The sequence below is a fragment of the Pungitius pungitius genome, chromosome 10 (assembly GCF_949316345.1).
Source record: "Pungitius pungitius chromosome 10, fPunPun2.1, whole genome shotgun sequence".
NCBI lineage: Eukaryota > Metazoa > Chordata > Actinopteri > Perciformes > Gasterosteidae > Pungitius > Pungitius pungitius.
In genome coordinates, this window is record NC_084909.1 from 16,790,059 (window position 1) to 16,810,616 (window position 20,558).

Genomic DNA, 20,558 nt, shown 5'->3' on the forward strand with positions numbered 1-20,558 from the left:
CTTCTAGGGAATGCACTTCATCCTATACAACACATTACTGCCACCTGCAGGCATACGTCAGGCCGTCAGGTTCAGCAAGTCGTTTGCGCCAGAGACCCGCACCCTCCCCCCCTCCCCCTCCCCCCGGTTCTCGCGCAGCGGAACAGAAAAGAAGAAAAGCTCCGGCCAGCAGAGCTTTGCTAAGAAAAATAAATAAAGAGCAGCGCTGAGATAGAGGAAAGACCATCGGAGAGACCCGTAATACTGTTCTGAAACATGCGGAGGAAGAGAAGCCAATGCGATGTAATTCCTCCCAGGTATGGGGATATTTCACACTGAAATGGGGGGTGGTAGCGAATTTCTTTGCAGCGCCAGTCGTTCTAATCGCCGCGCTTGACTTCAAGGTGTAACCTTTATTATTGTTCGGTCTGAAACGGCGCGCCCAGTGACGGGTGGTGCAGCAATATTGTTGTTCGGGTGGAAATCAGGAGAAAGGTCGGTCCGGGAGATTTTCGGGAGGGGCTTTGAAACATCGGGAGGGTTGACATGTCTGGTCATGTCTGGTCATCGCAGCCCTCAGGAGCACAAACTCACAGCAGAGTGGGATAAACTGCAGAGGCTCGAGACCCTTCTAGAGCCATGCAGGGAAATCAGTCTGTAACTTATCAAATAACATTGATTTGATTATTTTCTGGAATGAATTAAAAAATCAAATATCAATAACATGTATTTATGTAAAAAATAATAATTATGATAATAATAATGATAAGTATGTATCTGTGTCCTGTTATTTATCTTTATTATGCATTTCAGAAAGAAAAAATGGTTAGGATTCAGGTGATTAATCATGATTAATCCACTGAACATTCTGATTAATTTGATTAAAATTTTTAATCATTTGACAGCCCTAGTTTATTGTCGTTGTTGCCTGTTGCTGAGGTGAAATGCATTCTGGGATATTTGGCTCTCACAAGAACAGACCAGCCTGCTCCGATGCATGCCCGGTAAAATGGGCGGGGCGAGTCACATCCGGGTATTAGGACCGTTCTCGGCCAGATGCGGACTTTAGAATTGGAACAGTACTCGGGCTGCGACTGATGACGTTTCACGAGTCCACGACAACAAAAGTCCACACAAGAACGCATATTGAGAAAGGGCCGTAATGTTTTGAAAGAGACACACACACGCTAAGCGTTTAGCATTCGAGCCCGCGGGTAGTGTTGCCAACTCTCCCGACCCCAAATCAGGGACACTTTCGCGGTTTGAAAGGGGGGGGTGCTAGTGGTCGACAGGGGGGGGGAAGCTAGCGGAGGCTGTGATTGGAAGTCGGGACTGGAGCTATCAAAGAGCTGGACAAATCAAAATTGCCCATAATTTGGGATGTCCCGGGTATGTCACGGGCAGAGGTGGAAAGAGTAACAACATTTTGTACTCAAGTAAAAGTACTGTTACTTAAGTTAAATTTTATTGAAGTACAAGTAAAGTTACCAGTCTAAAAATTTACTCAAGTAAAAGTAAAAAGTAGCTCATTAAAAATGTACTCAGAGTAAAAGTTACTTAGTTACTTTTTTAACAGCTGGGTGGGGTGCGGGGGGAAAATAAATCTCAATCTAGTTGTTTTTAATTGAAGGAAGACCTTTACAATTTAAAGTGTAATAGAGCTGGCAGTTCGGCTGACCGTTTGCTGACGTCGCTGACAGACCGTTTACTCTGCGATCTCCTTAAACTGTCTCTGCTCTGCTCACGGAAGCAAAACAATATGTGGACAATAAATATCAGAGCGAAGAGCAGCGAGTGTAGTCAACTACTGCTGCTAACACATCTCGTTCAGACCAGGATTATTTATTTATATCCGTTAATCAACTTTTCTCCTCTTGTTACCCTGGTAACCGCTGTCATTACAGACGGTTGCGTCGATTCTTACTGTGAAAATCTACGTACTTTCGGTTTAGCGGCTACGATTCGTATTTTCATTCGATTTCAGCTGGGTTTGCATCTGTTTTGTCCGTCTCCATCATTCTTGTTTAGCGCGTTCGTTCTTCCGCTCATCACTCAACTCAACAACGCGAGTAAATGTAATTCGTTACTTTCCACCTCTGGTCACGGGACGGTTGGCAACCCTACCCCCGGGAATTATGCATTCTTTCATTGAAAACTCATAAAAATAAGGCAATTTATGTTTAAAAAGTCATAATGTTAACGGAGTGCTTGGTGTTTGTTTTGTTTGGCGATTAGTGGCTTTAAGGCTGAACGCCCCTTTACGGTAACGCCCCCACTGGAAGTGCTTTTTTAAAATAATGCACCGTTAAAGGCGTTGCGTAGCCACGCTTTCCCAAAGAGACACTCAATTCTTGGCAGAAACGAATAAACGGAAGGTCTCGGATAGAATATTATGAAAGAATAACGCACACTTCTCGCTAGAAATGCCATCGAAATCCATACAAATGTTGATGCTTTCTCAAAATAGTGTTTTTCACAGATAATATGCTGACTGTCCGCCATGTTTTTCTTTTCCCTAACGGGAAACTTGATAGTCATGTGTTCTATTTGCAAAGCAATGTAAATGAATGGGCCAAAAGAAACGTAACACGACTATGTTCATTACGGTGGACCAACGTAGCCATTTCACGCTTTTTTTGGAGACTGGGTTGACCCTCAAGTCAAGATGAGATTGAAACATTGAATTTGGCTGTAGAATCGCTTACTACACATTCTTAGCAGTGATACAAATAGAAGCCTAGCAAAAATGAATAAGTAAAAAAATATGCTGTTGTGAAAAGTCAAGTAATTTTCTAAAAAAAAAAAATCTAAATGGTCTAGCCTGCTTCTCAACCCTATAAAGCGTCCACATCTATTTTGATCTCCATACCACACTTACCATCCGCAGTGCCGTGGATAATTCGTAGGTTCAGAGGATTTGATGCTGTGATGTTTCTGAGCAGACTGGAAATCTGCCGGAGACAGTGAACAGTAAGATGAGTCTCCAGGGACTGAGGAGAGTTTTATATATCTTCTAAAAATAACATGTTATTCGAAATGAACAATGGCCCAATCTAAGCTCTTGTGGACCTCAACACTGCCATCAAGTCTGTGAAGGTTCTGTTCTGTCCTACTGTCAAATCATCAAGTGTTTAAGGGTTCTCTTGTAGACATTTTCATAAACACTTTCATTATGAGTCTGCATTCCGGCAGACTTGTAAAGTGACGTTAAACGAGGGGATACCAGTGTAAGCAAACAGCATATCCCTTATCAAAACATTAGTGCAAAAGTTTGGGGTGACCAATTGGTCAATTGCCAAGGCAATGCCGGTAGATCTCTTGCCACTGGAGAAACGCCACGCATGTGCGATCAAATGAGGGAGCTAACGGAAAACTAATGCTAATGCTATTTAACGATGCTTCTTTACGAACAGACCAATTTAATTTCATCCGAAAGCAACCCTGGATGACTCTACTGGTCGATACTGGAAAGCTGCCACTTTGTGCCGACTGCAGGATTAAAATAACCTCCTGTCCCTCTTTTTGTGGTTCAAATGTCAGAATAAAGGGTGTAATTGGCCGTTAGGTGTTGGACTGCTTTGTCAATAATACTGTGTCAATGAGTTCTGAACAGTTTCTAGTTAGTCAACAAAGAGAAGAATGAACATGTATTCTAGCTGCTTACCCTTATAAAATTATAACAAATACCTACTTTGTATTTGTGATCCTCTTTCGCCGGGAAGCCAAAGAATTTCTCAGTATAGGCCGACCCTTTAAAAGGGTGACAAAGGGAAAGAGAGCTATTGTCAGCATTGCTGTTTTAATTCACTTAATATTCATTCACAACAAGACTTTGAATTCCTTTCAGTGTTACTTATTCAGTAGACATTGGATACTCTGACAACTATGCCATTGATGATTAATGTTGCTCCAGTTGTTTTGTTCGGCTTCTTGGATTTGTTTGACATTCTGACTTGGTGGTCCATTTGTTTAGTGTTGCTTTATAAAAATAATGCTGTCACCATGTTGTATTGCTTAGAGAATAGATGTCAGCATTAAACAAGCTGAAGGAGAATGATGTTTGTGTATTGACATTCAGCTACTGTAGCGTGGACATATATTTCTGTAATATTTTATAGTTAAAATAGCTTGTATCCTTTGCAAGAAAAAAACTGCACTGTGTTTTTCGGGGTTTAAGGCTTTTATTGTTAACCTCAGCAGGGTGCTAGGCAACAGGAGCAATCGAGGAAATGCTCATGACGCCTGCAGGAAGCTCCCCCGTAGGCCAGACCATCCCATTTCAAAGACCTTTTGGTTCAGCCTATGCGGTTGTTGGAGAACTAGCCCAGGTCTACCGCTAAGGCTGGAGGCTACAAGGGTGCAGCCTAGCGACTTTAAGACACAGCTATGATCAATTGTGTCCCTGATTATTTCCTCTTATGCCCAATCACCTGCACCTCTTAAACCACGTGTGTGCCTGGTCTCTTTTTTGGTTCGTCTGCTGTTACCTGTGTTGTTTTTGTGTGTGCCGTGTCCCTAATGTGATCTAGTGCGTGTTCTTGACCTTTTCCTCTCTGATTCTCAGTGGGGTCACAGAGGGCATTTGAAGAGATGAGTATGCGCTTGAGTCCTAATCTTGACAAAAATGATGATCATTATGCTACTGTAGCTATATATGACATTCCGTCGGTGTGATACCATGGAGTCTCCAGTTTGTTATAGGGGCGACAGCAATACCACACCGGAACATGGAGCTGTGGGACAGGAGCAGGAGAGTGGAAATAAATCCTCCATATGCCTGAAACAAAGAACACGGCTGCTTGATGAGATTGCCCGGAAGTAGTCATTTTTCTTGGGTAGACATAAAGGCTACGTTACCTTTCCATAAACTCCAACTCTGTTGCCATCGATGTAGGGTAGTCTGATCAGGTGCCTGGAAATGGAATAAGTTAACTAAATAGCAACAAATAAGTAATTATTTCCAAATGAGACTACACATCAAAAGATTTTCTGTGTCTCAGAAATTCAGTTGATCAAGGAGGATTCGATCAGTTTTTGCAGCCTTAGTTAGCCAAAAGAAACCACTTCATTATCCAAAATCATTCATCCGAGGGGGTCTTGGTGTCTGTTTCAGACACAGTGAGCCTTCAACCAACTCCAATTTAAACCCATCAGCATCAAATTTGATATGGAAAGTGCAACTTACTCAGTGTAAAGAGTGAGAAAATATATAGCAGTAGGGGAAGGATGGATTGATGAAAAATCAGCAAAAAATGCACTTGCACCCATGAGAACAGCTCATTTTACATCACTTTTGTTGTGTTACTTCAGCCAAATTTTAATTTAAAAATATAAATGCTTGTAACCACTGACATGTCCAAAACTGAAGATAGTGGGCATGGTGCATGTATTTGACCTTGATTTAGTGAACTGAGGAGCCTGATATCAACCTTATTTGGGTTAACTCAACAAGTATGGACATGAGGAATATGTTCAACGACTACATTCAGTTTCAGTTTACTTAATGCATGTGAGCATTGTGTAAAGACAATTACAAAATCAGCCTATTATCACCTTAAGAATAGATCAAGGATTGAAGGACTTTCGTCTCAACCGGATTTGGAGCAACATGTCTGCATTCACTTTCAGTAGAAAGAACTATTGTAACAGGTCTCCCTAAAAAGTCAGTCAGATCGTAAAAAGTCAGTCAGATCGCTGCAGCTTGAGCCTTCACTAAGACCAAAAAAGTAAAACGCATCACCCCAGTTCTGAGGTCTTTACCCTTCCCTACTGTCCAGCTGTCACGGTTTGGGCCCTCTGCTTGTCTTATTTTGTAGCTTTCTTGTGTCTCGTGTCTCTGGGTGAGCTTCACTTCCTGTCCAGTGATTGCCTGATTGCTTCCACCTGTGTCCAATCACCTGCACCTCCCTTGTGTATTTAAGCCCTGTGTGCCAGTTGTCCTTTGTCGCGTCATTGTCTTGTCAACCGTCCGTTGGAGCACGCCTCTGTCCCTGTTTCTGTGTGTTTAATAAAGAACACTTCTGTTGAGAATCCTGCGCCTGAGTCCTGCCTGCTTCCGCCCGCACCTCCAGCACCGATCCGTGACAGAATGACGCGACCAAAAGAGGACTCAGCAGGATACAATTTTGCAAATCCTTTTTGGGGAACCCTCAGCTGGCTGCCCGGCGTAATGCCAACCACGACTCGCCAGCAGGCTCCGGGCGGTGTTCCAGTCACCGCCCTCGCCCCTCTCCAGACCCAGGTTGGGCCTCGCCGATGGAGGCCAGCGTCCAGCCCCCAGTCCTCAGCGCACGCTGGGAACAGGTGCTGGAGCTGGCCGCCCGCCTCCAGGCCAGGTACGACCCCCACGCCCTGGACCTCCGCATTCGGCGGCAGCGACGGCGGCAGCGACGCCCGGCTCCGCCCGAACCGGCCCCAAGACCCACACCCCCAGCTCCAAGACCCACGCCCCCAGCTCCAAGACCCACGCCCCCAGCTCCAAGACCCACGCCCCCAGCTCCAAGACCCACGCCCCCAGCTCCAAGACCCACGCCCGTTCCGGCCCCCAGAGTCCAGTCTCCGCCCGTTCCGGCCCCCAGAGTCCAGTCTCCGCCCGTTCCGGCCCCCAGAGTCCAGTCTCCGCCCGTTCCGGCCCCCAGAGTCCAGTCTCCGCCCGTTCCGGCCCCCAGAGTCCAGTCTCCGCCCGTTCCGGCCCCCAGAGTCCAGTCTCCGCCCGTTCCGGCCCCCAGAGTCCAGTCTCCGCCCGTTCCGGCCCCCAGAGTCCAGTCTCCGCCCGTTCCGGCCCCCAGAGTCCAGTCTCCTGGCCCGTCCCCACGGCCCCTGATCGTGCCCCCTCCCTCCCATCCCTTGGTCCTCTCCCCCCCACCCCTGGGGGCCGTCTGGGATCCGGCCCTTGAGGGGGGGGTGGGGTCAGGGGTTGGGCCGCCGCAGCCGCACTGCTCGGCGCCCCCCGCCACGACGACGCCGGAGCCGCACTGCTCGGCGCCCCCCGCCACGACGACGCCGCAGCCGCACAGCTCGGCGCCCCCCGCCACGACGACGCCGGAGCCGCCCAGCTCGGCGCCCCCCGCCACGACGATGCCGGAGCCGCACAGCTCGGCGCCCCCCGCCACGACGACGCCGCAGCCGCACTGCTCGGCGCCCCCCGCCACGACGACGCCGCAGCCGCACTGCTCGGCGCCCCCCGCCACGACGACGCCGGAGCCGCACTGCTCGGCGCCCCCCTCCGCGACGACGCCGCAGCCGCACAGCTCGGCGCCCCCCGCCACGACGCACGGCCGCCGACCCGGCAGACCCCCCGAGACCCTGAGGCCCGGCCGCCGACCCGGCAGACCCCCCGAGACCCTGAGGCCCGGCCGCCGACCCGGCAGACCCCCCGAGACCCTGAGGCCCGGCCGCCGCCCCGCCAGACCCCCCGAGACCCTGAGGCCCGGCCGCCGCCCCGCCAGACCCCCCGAGACCCTGAGGCCCGGCCGGCCCCCCGAAGGACCCGACACAGGGCCGCCATCACCCGGAGTTCCCCGCGCGGTCCAGGATCGTCGGGTCCCCACCCTCCCTCCCCTTGTCTGATTTTCTCCGGTTCTGCTCCCCTTTAGGACCGTCTGGAATTCGGTCCTTGAGGGGGGGGTTCTGTCACGGTTTGGGCCCTCTGCTTGTCTTATTTTGTAGCTTTCTTGTGTCTCGTGTCTCTGGGTGAGCTTCACTTCCTGTCCTGTGATTGCCTGATTGCTTCCACCTGTGTCCAATCACCTGCACCTCCCTTGTGTATTTAAGCCCTGTGTGCCAGTTGTCCTTTGTCGCGTCATTGTCTTGTCAACCGTCCGTTGGAGCACGCCTCTGTCCCTGTTTCTGTGTGTTTAATAAAGAACACTTCTGTTGAGAATCCTGCGCCTGAGTCCTGCCTGCTTCCGCCCGCACCTCCAGCACCGATCCGTGACACCAGCAAAGTCTTGAATTTGAAATCCTGAATGGTTTGGAGCCAAAAATACATGTCTGACCTGCTACCTTATGAACCACCCCAACCCCTCAGGTCGTTTGGGCCGGTTCTCCCAGAGTCAAAACCAAATATGGAGAAGCAGTACTCATCTCTTCTGCTCCACATATGTGGAACAAACTCCTAGAAAGCCGCAGGTCTGCTGAGCGGCTTCAAACGAAGACTGAAGATTTATCTGTTATCCAGGGAACTAAAGAAAGGTTAGGGTTGAACCTTAGTCATTGGGACCTAAAGCTAGCTCATGTAGAGCTTGCTTCTGCACTTCTTCGGCAGAAGATGGCCAAGTGTGAACTTGATGAGAAGAACGATGAGAAGACAGACTCCCACGTTAGAGTTTCTGTTTCAAAGGAATATCTAGTTCCTTTTCATTAGACCTCATTTTAAAGGGACAAATTATTGCAGTTAACCCTACAAATGACTTCCAAAAAATATGTCCTTGTGCTGCTGCAACAACCACGCTACAGACAAACAACATGAAGGAATATAATAAAATAATGAATAATTCATTATGCATATGAGTAATATATCAAATACATATTAAACAGCACCTTCGAAACAAAAACAGAACCATCAATGTCAGCAGTATTTGGAGAACCCTGCATACAGTCTGTTCAAGTGAATCAAGTGACTTTGTTTCCTTGAAGAAAAAGAGAAGCGTACTCTACAGCTGTGATCTGGTCCTGAACATCCACAGTTCCCAGTCTCTGGTAAACCTCGTGCAGAATCCTCTGACCCTGGGAGCCACTGCCCCGGCCATCCAGACGAGCTATGATGACGCTGTCTGAGCTGACCAGCACCGAGTCCCAGTTGAGAGAGAAGCGGTCGGTCACAGCCTGACCACCAGGGGCGCTGTTGCTGCGAGAGGATGGTTATTAGTTTAGTAGCTGAAGAATGGATTAAAATAAAATGATCCAACAAAAAGATGAATAACTGACAAACATAGATGAAATAAACATTAATAAAACTTTGTCTACTGGCAGCCCATCCTGATTGCTTTCATGCATAGATCGATCTATCATGTTGGGAACCTTTCATTTAATACACTATAGAATTAAACTAAAATGACCTACAGAATCAGTAAGAGTGCATGCTCCTTTGTTTCATCCAGACCTACTGGGACAATCAACTCCAGACGAAGTCCTGCAAAACACAATCAAGACTTTAGTATTAGGCCATTTGTTCTAATACACATCTGCTGCATTGAGGTTAGCTATTTTGAAGGGTAAGATTCAGAGTGGGACTTTTCTTATGCACTGCAATGTACATACTATGTATCCTTCTGACAACAACAACAAAGCACGTCATCTTGCAAAGTTAGGGCAACACAGTTGCCTAATTCAAATTGAGAGCGTTTCAACTAAAAAGGCCTTCAATATGTCTTTTATGGTAAACACTAGCAGTATGGAAAACACTAGGGCAGCCATACGGTGAACTGTTGACTAAATGAATTGATATTGGGCTGCGTTTGGGATTCATAATCGGCTCAAAAAGCTGTGCACCTGTTGGCTCAAGGTGCGTTTCTCCTGAATGTCTTTGTCTGACATGCATATCTGAGTTATCCGGCTGTCCAGTGGATGGGTAAGTACTGTAAGCTAGCAAGTGCCACTAACGTGCTGCATTTTGTCCTTTTCTATCTTAGTTGAGCATATTAGAAATCTAGCATTTGCTAATTCATTAGTTCAGCAGGTTTTTTGTTATAGACTGAAGAATTGGAGTAAGTAATTTCTTATCGGGATTAATCCAATAGTTCAATAATTGAGATATTTCCCCCTGAAATAAAGCGGGCAACATTGCCGTTTCTAGAGCATTCTAGAGAAATGAGTATGTTATGCAACCAAAGAAAAAGTGTTAAATGATATTTAAAGCTGTTTGCACGTTATCTGATATTTCAGAGTAATCCACTTATTTTGTGCATGGAATCACTGTGCGGAGTGAGAAAGATTGTACTGTATTCACTCCTGGTTATTGCTTATTGATGAAAGAGCGTTGACTGTTGTAAACAAGGTAAAAGGTTGAAGAGGATTTTCTATGTCCTACCAAAGTTGTTGATTTGAACAGTTCTCCTTTCCCACTTGGGAATCTTCCTGTCCATCAGCGCATGTCTTAATACCATGTTCATCTCCACCGTCTTGTACTCTGTCAGAAGAAGAAGAAGGATGAATTTAGTTAGAAAGTCACCCATACCTCCAATAAATAAATAAAACCCAACATAACACGCACTTCAAAGAGCCTGCTGTGCTCTAAACCAGTGATTCTCAACTGGTGGGTCGCGACTTTTTTAATGCAGCGGAGTGTCGTTTTTTTTGCCGGCTCGTCCGTCCATGTTTTCAGCAGCGTGTGCCAGGTTGGGTCAAACCATTCTGATATGGGGGAGACATTGGGTTTTTAGGATAATTAAACATCCTGAATATAAAATTCAGCTTATGAACTTGATTTTGAATAAATTTGAGATGTTGAGAATGTTCCTCGATTTGGGTTGCGGCTTGTCATTATGGGGTGATGGTGGGTCCCGGAGCCAGACCAGTTGAGAACCACTGCTCTAAACTGTGTGGAAATGGTCACATTCATTTTAAAACAAACTTATAAAGTCACAGGATTAAACTTTACAGGGATTAAATAATCAAGATAAGCATAGTACTATTTGTTATACAATAAGACTGGAATATTCAACACATTCATTCTGTGAGACTGTGGGAGAGGACTATTGATTTATTGATGTCAGTGACTTCAAAAATTCAATTGATTAATGCACTTTTAAAGCACTGTCAGAATTCGGCTTCCACCCAAACATAACGAATACATTTACATGATGCACTGAAGAGTCCTGCTTCAGTCTGACAGTGCCATAGTACCTACTGTTCATATCGTTCAGTCTGTGCAGAGTAGTTTGTGGTATTTCAGGACCTGTGGAGGAGGGGGGATTCTTAATGTCAAGGAATAAAACTGTATCACACAATTTAATCTGAAAGTGACAGTTCACCCCAAAATTATTTAAAACGTATTTATTATTTTCTAACTTGTAACCTGTAGCACTGTATATCAATGCCTTGAGCCTTGGCGACAAGGTCCATTATATTGTCAAACATCTCTGCAGCCAATTTCTCAAACACTAGTCAACACCATACAGCAAAGAAAAAGCACAATATGGTAAATATGTATCCTTGATATTGAGGTGAATATTGAGGTTATATCATAGCTTAGTTAATAGCTGACAATTATCTGTGATTTCCCATGACATGACTTGAGTATTCAAACCATCTAAGATGCGCTTCTTTGTAGTCCTTCGTCGGAGAAATTTTAGTTTTCACTGATGCAGACTGACTTCACTCCAGTCTCATCATAACCACATAAGCTTAAGGAAAGGATTAGAATTCCAAACATGAATTCTTCGAACTCTTGCCTTGACCCTTTTTTCCACAGAGGTCAAGCAGTAGTGGTTAGGAATGGAGATTAGGGGGTCATTTTTTGGATGTTTTAAATCTAGCCCCAGGTAACAATAGGCGAAAGATGGGATATATGCTGGATTGGTCGCAAGTCAATCGCAGGGATTTCAGTTTCTGAACAGATCATTTATCATTATTACTCTGAGGGCTTAAGAGACTCAACATTTTGTATTTGTAAATTTTGAAATCCATGTAAACTTTCCGCCCACTTCCAGATGATGGACTATTTGCTTATATGTGTTGGTCGATAACATAAAATCATTCATTACATTAAATACATTTGAATCTGTGGATATATCATGACAAAAAATTAGAAGTCCAAGGGGTGAATACTTATACAGGGCACTGCCACTATTTAGAAGATTAATTCTGCAGTAGCTGGTTTTTAATATTCAGCTGTCACTAATGAATTAATGCAATACACTGGCTCAACCTAGCTGATATGAATGATTAGGATTTAGAATTTATTGATTTCAATACAAAATTAGTTATCATGTCTCTGTCATGGTCATAATGGGGCGTTACCTCTGCAGTTGAGGAGGACATGTTGATAGTCCGGACTGAGGATGGTGTCGTAGTAGGTGCACTTTGATTTGAAGAGAGAGCAGGTGAGGCATTCTTTATGAAACGGATCCAGTGTGGAGACTCTGTTTCAGGAAAAGGTGTGTGAGGTCAAAGGAAGTTCATCGGAGAGGATTTACACTCGGCGGGTTTCTGGCCTGCAGGCAAAAGACTAAATCCAAGAACACTATCGGAAGCAATTGGACAGCACTGTAATCAAATCCATTTAAAGGCAGGCTACAATAGCAGAAGAATATATTTACAAAAGCCATAGCTTTATGTGAAGAAAGTTTTAAAGCCAGCTTTACTGTGGCTAAAGAAATTGCCGAGTGCTTTTGAAGCAGTGCATGCTAACAGTATTTGTGTGGTAAGCAGGGGGCCCCTGACCACATATTTAACAAAGCATTGCAGACTGAGTGATAGGGCACAGTGGGTGATTATTATGCTTTTGGTGTCACAGGGTGAGGTCAAGTTGGGGTTTTGTCTGCATGTTTTGGTCTTGTCATTTCCGTTTTATTTTGAAAGTAGTAACCTTCCTCTCGTTTCAGGTCACTTGCCCTTCCTCATGTCACCACTCAAATCGTCTCCCCTGATTCCTGATTGTGTCCACCTGTTTCCCATTCCTCATGTGTCTTATAGTCTGCGTCTCCCTTTGTTTTGTGCCTGAGTGTACCACCTTGTGTCCACCTAAGCCTCGTCACAGCCACAGGAATCATTTTGCCTTGCCTTGCCTTGCCTTGCCTTGCCTTGCCTTGCCTTGCCTTGCCTTGCCTTGCCTTGCAACAAGTAGCCTTTTTGTTTTTCCTCTGTTAAGAGTGACCTTTTGTTTGAGTTTTCTTAGAATTAGTTTGGTGTGCTTTCGAAGCCTTTTTGTTTTCCTCGATCAAGAGAGATTTTGAGTTTATTCGTTTTTGGCAGAAACGCTTATAGCTCATAGCTCATAGCCGTTTATGTTTTGTTTTTTGATTCACAAAACGAATAAAGACACCAACCCCCTGCATCTGAGTCCTCCTTTTAATCCGGTCCTGACATTTGGAACATCTCATACAAATGTATCATGTGCAGCTAAGGAGTGGTACAGCACCAGCTGACTGTAACACAGGATGTCGTACACATAAGCGCGTGCATGTGGACTCTGCACCCCTGACACAGATGTTGTACACATAAGCGCGTGCTTGTAAACTCTGCACCCCTGACACAGGCAAAATATCACTATATATAAACTCTGAACCCTTCTAGAACACAGAGGAAGCCCCCGCCCCCATGTTCCACCCTGTTGTTGTGTATGTGTGAAGGATGCGAATAAAAGGCTGTTGTAAAGGAAAGTTCGTCGGAAGTCGACACTGCATATGCTGTGTGGCTGGGCTTCCCCTTTGCAAAGTGAAATATATACGACTTGTCTGTGGTTTGTTCTCACCTCTCGGTAAGGTAGCAGAAAAACCACTGAGTTACGGAACCAGGCGGTCTAACAACGAGCCAAAGAGACGAGCAGTTACTTGGCCTTTTAATCAGCTGTTGATCAAAGGCAGGAAGGTCCACTTGACTGTCGGTGCACAGCTTTGGAATGAATAAGACGACGGCGACTTTTGATGCAGGGAAGTGTGCCGTAGGTAAAACAAATCGGCCTAGGAAAAGTTTGCCGGACTACATTTATATGAATGCATGTACAGTATTTTTACACTTTATTACGCATTTACGTTCAGGAGTAATTAATAATAAGGGTAATCATTTTGCTGATGTGGCCCCTGGTGTATGAGATCTATGACAACAAAGCCATTAAATGTTTCAAATATGGCTAAAAATACAGAATTAAAATCCTTTTGTCCTCTCATAAGGTTTCACTGACACTGCAGTATGAGTGTAGATAGAACAAAAGTGATGACTAACTCTCACAGCAAGAAAGCAAATATGCATATTTCTTTGTTCCTTAAAGTTCCTCCATGGAAATTTTGGCACCCTATGTTGAAAGAAGTGCTAGTGTTTCCAGAAACGGCGCTGATTTAGAATGTGACTCGGTGGCAATGATTGAAAAAAATGTCTTATCAATAAATAAATCTTCTTCCTGATGGGGTCCTTCACTTGTCATACAAACACATCAGTGTTACAGTGAGACTAACCAGTAAAAAAGTTCCTCAGGGTAATTGAAATAACAATAAAGTAAAATCATAACGGTACCTGTAGAGCTGCCGGTGTGTTGCGCCTTCTTCCGCACTTAGGAAATAACTGAAAAAGACATTAAAACATGATACCTGCTTTTGGAGAATTCATACTGTATGGTCTCACATGTCACATGTTGTATTGTGTTAATATCGAATGGCGTCAATAATTCATTCTTACAGTGAGTTTTCACTCTCATCATAGGCCAGAATTTGAGAGACCTCCCAGCTTCCTGAGGTCAGGTGGCGCAGGTTGAACCCCTGGCCTTCAGACTGAGAAGCACAAGAAAGAATAGACTAAGTATTGCACTGAACTGCTCTTTACACCGGCTTCCTGTCAGTCAAAGATTTAAGTTTATATCTGATATTGTGCTATATTATAAAGCATCCAGATGCATCAGGTTGTCTGGGGGTGAGGGTTTGTCTATTCTTGGATTTTGAATAGCTGTTTTAAACTTTGTTGTGTGATGTGTTTATTATTCAGTTTAAACATGTTGTTCAACTTATTGACTTGAGAAACTGAAACAGAATCTGGCACAGTCCATCTACTGTACTCTCCTTCATTTATTAAACTGAATGTACTCTTCATTTTCTGGGGTTTTGGGAAATCTAGTTAGAATAGAGTTTAAACTCATGAGACTTCAAAATGGAACCCCTTGAGGCGTGTGAACCATTTGAATGGCCTTAAGACAGATCAGAGGACTGCAAAATAGTTAGACCCCAAATGAATATATACAGTCAATACAACTGACTGGATTTCTTGCATTGTGTTAAATGTCAAAGTTTTACTTGGTTAGAGATCATGGTGATATGGTTGAATGCCCCACGACCACCGTGTTTTAAGGGCATCGTGATGAAGAATGTTGTGCAATCCTTGGCAAACACCGGCTCTTCATTCTAGGAAAACAGACACGCTGCCATTAGTGTATAATAGTGGTTAGTGGCCATGTGGAAAACCAAGGGCCCAGAAAAAGAACAAACTGAAATTAAGTGCATTGACTTCATCGTTATTGAGACAAACAACCGGGAAGAGCCTCTGAGAATCTCTGAATCTGGCCTCAACGGCCCCTGGGCGGCCACAGTATCGGAGGCCTTTCCATGAATAGAACTCATGAACATCTCATGTTACTTCCGCTTCCAAAAAGCATAATGCCGATGACCAAAAAAACCTGTAGACCACGTCCATGTCTTACATACTATTGATTATCTTATAAATGAAGCTGGACCAACACACTCACCTGACGATTGAGCCACTTTTCTGATGTCTGCACATGTTTCTGAGTTGGAAAAAAACCTAGTCAGTACATCACACTTCTTCATTCAAAGTGTAAAAGACTAAAGAATCCTCACCAATTAACGTTCCTACCTTGGTGCAGTCACTTGTTGTGACGTCGCACAGGGAAAGTATTGACATGTTTTGAGCTCGAGTCACCCAACGCACGCTCAACTTGTCCCGAGTCACCCATTTCACCATGGTGATGTAGTACTCACTAAGCACAAAACATACAAATAGTAATGGTGAGTAGTTAAATAAAATCATTTTCCGTTTACACTCTATTTGAACCGTACCTCTTTTTAAAACTGTCCGGAGGTCTTAGCTCAGTTGTGAAGGAGCTGCCGTCCAGAGTGACGACGTAGAGTCTGACGGTGGGATTGGTTTGTCCCATCTGTAGTTTAAAAATATAATTAGATCATATACATGATGCACATTAAGTATGTACATAAATTCTCCCATTGTGAACAGTGTCAGTGGGACTTTATTAGAGAACATGTTGAGGATATTTAAACAAACTGCATTGCTGCATGCGGCACAGGCCCCGGGGGAGTAAGTATTTTTCCTCAGCTTAAACCTTGCTCACAAATGATGCTCATTAGTCTCCATCATAGGGGGGATCTAGGATGACAGAATGTATTACACATTCATGCTTGCTTATCTGTAACTGTTTATTCTTGTCTTCTCCAATCCTTACTGAGCGGCTGGTTACATCATCAACATGTCACAAAACACAATTATTTTGGTCAGTAGTAGGTTGAAAGAGAGATGATAGTTACTTTGATTGCAATGCTCCAAAGTCCAATTAAAGGGGTCGGTGAGATGGGGTCTACACCAAAGCATGATTGGACACTTTTATTCTTTGGTTTTATGAATATGGAAATGTAAACGGTATACTGCCAACAACACACACCCAGGAAATCGTAATTAGAGCGGAGGACATTCTGTCTGCAAATTAACGGTAAATACAAGAGTGTGTGTACTGGAACAATGGCGCTTGTTGCACAGATTTTTCAGTTATATGCAGTGGTGACTGGCCTATAGATGGCAATGTGGGAATATTAAATAAATTGAAAAGTCAATATCTATACTTGCAATAAATTAGAATTGCGTTTTTTGATTTGATTTGAATAATTCTGGGATGTTTGCTGAAATTGATTGGCTAGCAGCCCTACCTAGAGCATTTCCCACCAGACCCCACTGGGTATTTGGTGAGGGTTCTTAGGTATATCTTTAAACTCAGAGACATTTTACTGTTTTAATAATAATGCCATGGGTACCTTTTACTTTGTATTGACTCACACAAATGTATCCCCCAGTGACTAAAGCCGACTCCCTCACAGGGTTAGTTTCACTTCGATAAAGGAAGCAAAAGGCAATTTAGTGTGCTTGATTTAATCCCATGATGTCATAACTCTGACCCCACTCAAGGTTTCAAGTGAAAGATTCACTGTGTGTGTGTACGCACAATTTTCACCCTGCGTTGGGAAGGTGAATATCAAGTTTAATTGGATGTCTTCCTATCCTATTATGCCCTCCTTCCACCAGTTCTCTACAACTTGTTTGAAAGGCATTTGATACGCTGAATGTAGTTTAATACAATTGGGGTTGCAGGTTACAGTGGACTCATCTTTTAGGGGTGCTCTGCAGCATAAAGCATCGGTGGCTAACCGTTTTGATTTGGAGCAATACAAAGAAAAGTATAGAGTCACAGCTTCAAAACAATAGTGAATTTTCTCTGAAGTTGCTCTGTAGGAAGATTGTTATTTGTAGATGAAAAAACTATCTTGGATCAAATTAAGTGAACGCGACACATTCTAGCTCCAATACATTGCATTATAAAATGGGATGTTATGTGTAAATTAGGGCTGGGCGCCTTAATGTGTTATAAATGCTTCAGCGTAAGCAATCCATGCTCCATGCTACCTTGTTGTTTCTCTGAGAGTACCTGTCATATTGTTCTGCATGCAAAACACTAGTTTTTAATGTATTATTACATTTTTCCCATAATGCGATTAATCGGTGTTAATAACTTTGGAAAATCCAAAGTTCAATCATCAGGCAAAAAATGATTAAAAAAATTGTGTTTTCCGATCATGGACTGTGCATCCACTTGAAGACATTGAATCTTTAAATGTAGTATTGGGATTAGCAAACAGAACAAGCAGGATTGGTAGGATATTGGATTCAGTGCCAAGTACCGTATTTTCGCGACTATAAGGCGCACTTAAAATCCTTTTTTTTCTAAAAAAACGGCGCGTGCGCCTTGTAATCCGGAGCGCCGTATATATGGCTCAATTGGTTGATCCATACTGGTTAACGAGGATCCATTGGAGGGAAAGTCTGGTGCCAGCAGCCGCGGTAATTCCAGCTCCAACAGCGTATTGTAACGGACTGTGTTTTCATGTTCTGGAGCGGCGTTGCACTTTACAGAGTTTTGGGATGTTCAGTGAAGGGCGCACAATGTGACGTCACTCATCTTAGTGCCACCTATGGGGACGCGGGAATTGTTGTTGTTTTGGAGAGCGATGGTGTGTTTTTGTAGGCTACGGCCGACAGTAGCCTGTTTCTCGACAATAAAACCAGAAGATAAGCACATTGTCCAGAGATTCATTAGCGAGAGTCGCTACAGTACATTAAAGCTCGTAGTTGGATGTCGGGATTGCGCTGACGGTCCGCCGCGAGGCGCCACCGTCTGTTCCAGCGCTGCCTCTCGGTGCAAGATGCACCAAAGCATTTGCCAAGAATGTTTTCATTAATCAAGAACGAAAGTTGGAGGTTCAGAGATATTGTTAATATCCACATTAACGTTTGAACAACGTTTCCATGGGAGTGAAGAGTTTTCAGAACGCTTAATAACGTTTGATTTAGCACAGCCCGATCTAGTGGATGCATAACGCAGCCCCAGTCAAACGTTTTACTGCAGTTACTTCTATGTGCCTTGTGATCCGGTGCGCTCTATATATAAAAATAGTTCTAAAATTGGTGATTTATTGAAGGTGCGCCTTGTAATTCAGTGCGCCGTATAGTCGCGAAAATACGGTAGTTAGAAATGTAAACATCTGGTTTGAAATCAGTGCAAAGTTCAGTAAAAAAAAAATGCTCAGGCCATTTAATTAATTTGGTTGATTTAAGGACAAGCAGGGGGCCCCCGATTTGACCACCAGAGAATATAGTGCTGCCCTTTAAAACAGTGAACTACTAACTGGAATAATGTGCACAAATTTAACAACCAAAATCAGAACAGCAATGTTATAAACCAGTTCCATTGTGTTCATTTGAATGCCAGCTGTAAATTAGTTTACAGCTGGCAAAGGGAGTTTTACCTTTGGGTAAGGGTACTCCTTCCCCCTGGGGTAGAGAGCGCCTGTGAGCCGGGGCAGGAGCATGTTGGGAACCAGGGAGTCGTTGATGCTCAGGTAGGCCAGTCTGGAACTGTCAGGTGACCACCAGTGGGCCACCTGTGTGTGCAACACCTCCTCTGAAACACCCGGAGAAGACAAGTTGACCATCTGAGCCGGAAGACGGGCTCAGTACAGTTGGTCACTGATTGCAAAAGTTAGGATATGCTCCTGTTCTTATTCTCAGCTTGTTATATATCTGGATATATAACATTTGAACTATCAGCGTTGTTCTTACAGTAGCACATATTCCAGATCAACAAGACATGTAAGACTCTTTTCTTTTATACATCAGACAAACCACTAAGTGACTCGAACCAGTCAGCCAGACTCATGTCAACAATTAAACAGCTTTACCGTTGCATTGGGGTATGGCCAACTGTGGGTGAGTGGGGAGCGCAGTTATCTTCCAATTAAAGGGTTGGCGATTTGGTCCCAGGCCCGGCTAACCTGCATGTCAATGTGTCTTTGACACACTTAACCCAAGCATTGCTTGTGTAGCTGTGACTACAGTGTGTGAATGGTAGTTACTGATGGGCAGGTGCCACTGTGTATAGTAGGTCCTGACATCAGTGTATGAATGCATGTGAATGGGTTAATGATGTAGTGTTAAAGTGCTTTGAGTGGTCAGAAGACTAGAAAAGCGCTGTACATTTACCATATCAGAGTCTAGGTATTTGGTCTCCTTGTGGAGATTTTTGCCGTTTTCAAATTTGCATTAGATTGTGGCAAATGTTTGTTTTCTCGATCAATATTGCAACAGCCGACTTCAGTTCTTCAGAGGTCAGGCAGCATCAAAACCGTCTCCAATCAACACGTGTGAGAGTCCTTATTTAACCTTCGGGGTCTACAGCTCCAGGCTATTAAACTCATGGAAAACCTTTTGCACTGTTTGGAGCTCAATTAAGTCTGCAGAGTAACTTTGTTTGGGTCATATTCATATTCTTTGCTGGTTCATGCCGTCGCTTAGCTTGGGCCATTGCCAAACGCTGTGCACACACTTCCATAAATCATCATTGTTATTTTCCTATACTGTCCATAGCCCCAGATTCTGTAGGTAGCATCTGCATTCTTCCACCTGTCCCCTCCGACACAGGGCTCTGTCTCTTACCCTCATACAGCCAGTCTGTGATGCCATTGAAGATAATGCCCTCCTGACCGGAAGACGTGAGCCTCCACGAGCTGCTCTGAACATTCGCTTGGTAGTAAATGTTGTTTTCAAATATATATATCTATGAAATAAAGAGAACCATATTTTTAACATAAAGCGCATTAAGTATTGCATCATAGTGTAAATGATGTATACAGACAGCCTGTAGTACAAAAAAAATGACAGATGGGACAAAACCTGAAGATATGTGAATACACATTATATACACATTATACTTGTGGAGACCAGGAGGATTGTGAGTCAGGAAAAAAACACACATTCACGGAAATACTAAGTCAGTAAGCGTTAAGATTGAAGTTCCTCTGTTGCGTAATCAAATAATGAAGTTAATTACAAATACCTAATTCCTATGACATGTCTTCAATGACCCTCTGCTGTGTGATTAATTGAGTGGTGGTGGAGTGAGTGTAAACTCACCAGCTGCTGACCATGAATGCCCCACGAGGCAAACTGGAGGACTGAATCCGACACTTCTGGAGGGTTCAGCTCCCGCACCTCTCTGGTGAAGGAACGGATCAAACATGTCAATGATGTCGTGAATTTAACACTATGTCCATTTTCCTTGACTCCTGATTGATCTC

The 20,558-nt window shown here is 44.2% G+C and overlaps 1 protein-coding gene across 1 annotated transcript in view; it reads right to left on the minus strand.

Moving 5' to 3' along the window:
* Positions 1-20,558, minus strand: part of LOC119228321 (inactive dipeptidyl peptidase 10-like) — a 94,542-nt gene that overhangs the window by 4,189 nt on the left and 69,795 nt on the right. Inside the window, exons 7-24 of the mRNA XM_037487686.2 lie at positions 20,395-20,476; positions 19,918-20,038; positions 18,732-18,886; positions 15,702-15,799; positions 15,499-15,622; positions 15,371-15,409; positions 14,922-15,029; positions 14,314-14,405; positions 14,152-14,199; positions 11,941-12,062; positions 10,829-10,876; positions 10,010-10,108; positions 9,043-9,112; positions 8,633-8,827; positions 4,837-4,891; positions 4,657-4,756; positions 3,671-3,729; positions 2,858-2,930 (exon numbers count right to left, since the gene is read on the minus strand). Of these exons, the coding sequence (XP_037343583.2) occupies positions 2,858-2,930; positions 3,671-3,729; positions 4,657-4,756; positions 4,837-4,891; positions 8,633-8,827; positions 9,043-9,112; positions 10,010-10,108; positions 10,829-10,876; positions 11,941-12,062; positions 14,152-14,199; positions 14,314-14,405; positions 14,922-15,029; positions 15,371-15,409; positions 15,499-15,622; positions 15,702-15,799; positions 18,732-18,886; positions 19,918-20,038; positions 20,395-20,476 (1,688 nt within the window). The remainder of the gene's footprint in view (positions 1-2,857; positions 2,931-3,670; positions 3,730-4,656; positions 4,757-4,836; positions 4,892-8,632; positions 8,828-9,042; positions 9,113-10,009; positions 10,109-10,828; positions 10,877-11,940; positions 12,063-14,151; positions 14,200-14,313; positions 14,406-14,921; positions 15,030-15,370; positions 15,410-15,498; positions 15,623-15,701; positions 15,800-18,731; positions 18,887-19,917; positions 20,039-20,394; positions 20,477-20,558) is intronic.